At 44.5% G+C, this 5,723-nt stretch overlaps 1 protein-coding gene across 1 annotated transcript in view; it reads right to left on the reverse strand.

The window, feature by feature from the left end:
* Positions 1–5,723, reverse strand: part of SIAH2 (siah E3 ubiquitin protein ligase 2) — a 23,854-nt gene that overhangs the window by 15,775 nt on the left and 2,356 nt on the right. Inside the window, exon 4 of the mRNA XM_008574177.1 lies at positions 4,582–4,841. Coding sequence (XP_008572399.1) covers positions 4,582–4,841 — 260 coding nt within the window. The remainder of the gene's footprint in view (positions 1–4,581; positions 4,842–5,723) is intronic.

The raw sequence follows: 5,723 nt of genomic DNA on the forward strand, positions 1-5,723 counted from the left end.
GGCCAACCCCCTTGTAATAGCTTTCAATTCTAATTTTCCACAAACTTTTGAAATACGTTCGTATGTTGTCATGTTGGGATGGTCCCATCAGAGCCCCATCTGGTGAGCTCATCCAACCAGATGGTTTTGTTCATGATGTCGACCTTATGATTTGGAACTCTGGAGCACAAACTCGGATTCACAATCCCTGTGTAGTAAGGAGTAGTACAAAGGATGTGTGCCTTTGGGATGCAGGTTCACAGGTGGCCCACTGACTAGCAGAGCATTGCCCTGGGCCTACGAGTGCCTAAGAAGTGGGGATTGGGAGCAGGGGCAGTGAGGGGTAGAGAATCCAGGACAATATTTACTGGGATATACAGTTACTCTTGAAGAAATTCATTTGCAGGCTCAGAAATTCTTCACGGGGATTCCTTAGAATCTGACAACCCTGTCCAGCAGGAAGTAACTAGACAAGATGTCTGCAACCTCATTCCTTCTCCAAGATTGCGGAAGTTATTAACAGAAGGGGGAAATCTGTAAACATAGAAAACCTTCCACACTAGTGTATACACCATAGAACTGTTTTCTCTTCATAGCTGGCCTTTAATGATTAACTAAGATTTTATCAAAAGTAGACATCCTGTCTTGCCTGATACATCCTGATATATCTCTCAAAGCATCATGTCTCAACTGATACATTTACCTATATAAACCCCAGCCCTCAGACAACTGGTGAGGCAGTTGGGACTTTACCCTCTGTCTCCTGGTTGATGTCTTCCAAAACAAAAAGGCTTTCCTTTAAGTTCTGTCTGGTGAGTTCAATTGGCGATCCTATAGTGGGCAGCACTCAGACCTACATGGATCCGGGATTCCTCTGTGAAGGGAATCCCTTGGGACTCATTTGTTACCAGCTGTGTGATTTGACAAGTCACTTAACACTTAGCCACTCTATATGCAGGAGTCCTCATGGGGGGNGTGTGATTTGACAAGTCACTTAACACTTAGCCACTCTATATGCAGGAGTCCTCATGGGGGGCGGGAGGCAAACTAATAAAGCTGACCCATGCAAAGTATCTGGCACTTAGACGGCACCCAATAACATTCCCCATAGCCTCCCTTCTTTTCATAATGTGTGATTTGACAAGTCACTTAACACTTAGCCACTCTATATGCAGGAGTCCTCATGGGGGGTGGGAGGCAAACTAATAAAGCTGACCCATGCAAAGTATCTGGCACTTAGACGGCACCCAATAACATTCCCCATAGCCTCCCTTCTTTTCATGGAATACTAGACACTATAGGTTCTTAAAAGTCATGAAGTCTGATCCCTCACTTAGAGACAAGGAAATCAAGGTCCCCAGAGGTAGTCTCTCAGACAAACAGCAGCAATGCTGGGCAGCTCTTGAGACCTGGGCTCTGGTACTTTACCCAACATTGGTTCTCTCACCTGAGCCAGCCCATGAGAGAGATGGAGGTGGAGACAGCAACAAGGCAGGTCCTATAATATCCAGGAGCTTCATTCACAAGCCAAAGCCAAGATTGCAGAAGTTATTAACAGAAGGGGGAAATCTGTAAACATAGAAAACCTTCCACACTAGTGTATACACCATAGAACTGTTTTCTCTTCATAGCTGGCCTTTAATGATTAACTAAGATTTTATCAAAAGTAGACATCCTGTCTTGCCTGATACATCCTGATATATCTCTCAAAGCATCATGTCTCAACTGATACATTTACCTATATAAACCCCAGCCCTCAGACAACTGGTGAGGCAGTTGGGACTTTACCCTCTGTCTCCTGGTTGATGTCTTCCAAAACAAAAAGGCTTTCCTTTAAGTTCTGTCTGGTGAGTTCAATTGGCGATCCTATAGTGGGCAGCACTCAGACCTACATGGATCCGGGATTCCTCTGTGAAGGGAATCCCTTGGGACTCATTTGTTACCAGCTGTGTGATTTGACAAGTCACTTAACACTTAGCCACTCTATATGCAGGAGTCCTCATGGGGGGCGGGAGGCAAACTAATAAAGCTGACCCATGCAAAGTATCTGGCACTTAGACGGCACCCAATAACATTCCCCATAGCCTCCCTTCTTTTCATAAAATACTAGACACTATAGGTTCTTAAAAGTCATGAAGTCTGATCCCTCACTTAGAGACAAGGAAATCAAGGTCCCCAGAGGTAGTCTCTCAGACAAACAGCAGCAATGCTGGGCAGCTCTTGAGACCTGGGCTCTGGTACTTTACCCAACATTGGTTCTCTCACCTGAGCCAGCCCATGAGAGAGATGGAGGTGGAGACAGCAACAAGGCAGGTCCTATAATATCCAGGAGCTTCATTCACAAGCCAAAGGGATGAGACAGACCTGCCTTGTTTTAAGTTTGTCCCAGGCCTCACCACTCCCTACTGTTTCTCATCCTCTCCAAAGAACCTATCTTGGTTGGTTGGTTGCTGGGCCTATGTATACATCCAAGTTTGGTTTATCCATACTAACTAGCTGAGCTGCCTTGTCAATAGTTTGTATTGATCAACCAAAGGTGAGGTATGTGCACACTAGCTTTGTAAATCTCACACATATGCACACAAAAGTGTGCAAGATCACATTCTAAGCTTGGTTCCTGGTCTAGGGGAATGGATGACAGTTTTAAATTTCAGCTTGGAAAGTGATGGCTTTGCCCAACTGCATTCATACAGAGAAAAGACTTGGAAAATCACTAACATGTATGGAAAGGCTGAGTACCCCTGATTCCCAAGAGAACCACTCTTCAAGAATGACTTCACTAGCCTGCTACACATTAGGAAAGAACATATGCTTCCATAGGAACCAGAGTTCCGGATCCTGAAAGTGAAACTTCACACTCCCTATAGCATGTTATAACTGTTTCCTTCCCTTTCTCTTGGAAACAACACAATTCTCTTATCAAACTGCTTTTTAAAAATAAATTATGGAATACTGACTAATATCAAATGATCACTTGTGAACTATAATTCACCTGAAGCCATTTCTTCTATTAGCCACTGAAGGTTTAGGGGAAAGTGAAGGGGTGTGAACATGGCTCCCCAGAAGCCCTGTGGGCCATCCCCCCACCCCTGCAATATATCTGAAACATCATATATCCACTGTTTGTCAACTGTCACCAAATCTTCTCTGATCACCAGGCAGCCACCTTCTTCATGACTCCAAGAAAACTATGGAAATAGTTTATCTAAATTTTACGAGAAACAACTGGGCTGGGGGAATTAATAAGCATTATATGAGGAGGGGTTAAAAGCAAAGCACTTTATTAAAGTTGCCTTAAACCCCATAGTCCAAACACTGATTCAAACCCTTATTTGAATACGCTATTTTAAACCTGATTAGTAGCAGGGCAGAAGACCAAATTAAATCACTCATTTTACTGACTTGAGTTCCAAGCCTGAATTCTGTTGGATTATTTTTAATTTAAAAATGAGCTCTTGTTCTACAAAATAAGCAGCACCAAGAAGAAATGCAAGACAGTTGAAATGGCCCAAGAGACAGAGCAGTTACTTTTACAAAACAAAAACAAAAACAAACAAAAAAACCCTCAAACAATGAGGTTGAACTAGGTTTCGTACACAGAAAAATGTGTGATAATATGAATTAAAAACAGCAAGTTGCATAAGTCATTTTCGGAGAAAAACATGCCTAAATGTAGGTATTAAAAAACCTGGACAAACTGACATCTATGATTCTATATTTAGCTTCGAGTATGTATGTATACATGCTTTAAAAAGTCTACAAAGACACTAAACTTAATGGTGGGAGAGGCGGGGAGAGGTCTCGGTCTTTCACTTGACCTTACTTGTCATGGTAGTTTACATTTTTCGCCAAAGCACTGGTAACTTTTTAAATTAAGTAAGAGACGAAACGAAGGGCTTTAAAGAACTGTAACAACAGCTCCTGCATACCCTTGTTAAATTCCTGATCGACTCTTGTTTTCACCCCACTTAGTGCAAAAACAGCTACAACTTCAGTCCTTCCCCGTCCTCGGGAGGCCAGGAGAGGGAAAGGCGTGGCTTGCAGGGTTTTCTTTTTGCTGGAGGAAAACAGGCTGTCGGCGCCTTTTTTTTTTTTTTTTTTTTTTTTTTTTAGCTACACTCCCGAGAGCTCCCACGTGTCAGGGGTGCGCACACGGTAGGCGCGGGGGGCAGGAGGAATCTACTACCAATCCCGCCAAGCCCACTGCTGGTAAAGGGTGCGTTTAGCTCGCCCACCTTCTCCCTCAATCCCATAGATAGGCAGCTTCCCGGGCCAAGTTTTACTTGCGCGGCCCAGCCCCGCCCAGCACACTCGAGTACACGTCTGCAGGGGACTCAGGCACAGGGCCGGGAGAGCTACGAAGTGTTCCAACGACCAGCGAGTGCCAGTTCATCTGGAGTCAGTGCCAGGGCAAATGTCAACCCAGAGCTACTTTCAAAGTGGACAGGGGGGCATGCGGAAGGGTGGACAAAGAGTAAACATTGTTTTTCTGTTTTTTTAAACGAGACACCACCCGCCCCTCAGGGCCTGCGAGTGGGGTGGAGGGCACCGGAGTTCCAGAAGGTCGCTGGGCGGAGGTGCGCAGGTTGTCCCTGGGCTTACCTTGCAGGGAAACAGGACTGCCGAGGCCACCTTCTCCATAGCCAGGTTCCTGATGCTGGGCGTCAGGGCCCCCCTGCACGTCGGGCAGCAGCTCAACTTCTGGCGGCATTGGTTACACACCAGGTGCCCGGCCTGGCACTGCAGGATGGGGGGCAGGACATAGTCAAAGCAGACTGGGCACTCGAAGAGCGAGGTTAGTTCGTGGTGCTGCGGGGACACCGGACCGGCCCCGCCGCCGCCGCCGGGGCGAAACAACTGGGCTGGGGGAATTAATAAGCATTATATGAGGAGGGGTTAAAAGCAAAGCACTTTATTAAAGTTGCCTTAAACCCCATAGTCCAAACACTGATTCAAACCCTTATTTGAATACGCTATTTTAAACCTGATTAGTAGCAGGGCAGAAGACCAAATTAAATCACTCATTTTACTGACTTGAGTTCCAAGCCTGAATTCTGTTGGATTATTTTTAATTTAAAAATGAGCTCTTGTTCTACAAAATAAGCAGCACCAAGAAGAAATGCAAGACAGTTGAAATGGCCCAAGAGACAGAGCAGTTACTTTTACAAAACAAAAACAAAAACAAACAAAAAAACCCTCAAACAATGAGGTTGAACTAGGTTTCGTACACAGAAAAATGTGTGATAATATGAATTAAAAACAGCAAGTTGCATAAGTCATTTTCGGAGAAAAACATGCCTAAATGTAGGTATTAAAAAACCTGGACAAACTGACATCTATGATTCTATATTTAGCTTCGAGTATGTATGTATACATGCTTTAAAAAGTCTACAAAGACACTAAACTTAATGGTGGGAGAGGCGGGGAGAGGTCTCGGTCTTTCACTTGACCTTACTTGTCATGGTAGTTTACATTTTTCGCCAAAGCACTGGTAACTTTTTAAATTAAGTAAGAGACGAAACGAAGGGCTTTAAAGAACTGTAACAACAGCTCCTGCATACCCTTGTTAAATTCCTGATCGACTCTTGTTTTCACCCCACTTAGTGCAAAAACAGCTACAACTTCAGTCCTTCCCCGTCCTCGGGAGGCCAGGAGAGGGAAAGGCGTGGCTTGCAGGGTTTTCTTTTTGCTGGAGGAAAACAGGCTGTCGGCGCCTTTTTTTTTTTTTTTTTTTTTTTTTTTTC

Source organism: Galeopterus variegatus, unplaced genomic scaffold (assembly GCF_000696425.1).
Source record: "Galeopterus variegatus unplaced genomic scaffold, G_variegatus-3.0.2 Scaffold1009, whole genome shotgun sequence".
NCBI lineage: Eukaryota > Metazoa > Chordata > Mammalia > Dermoptera > Cynocephalidae > Galeopterus > Galeopterus variegatus.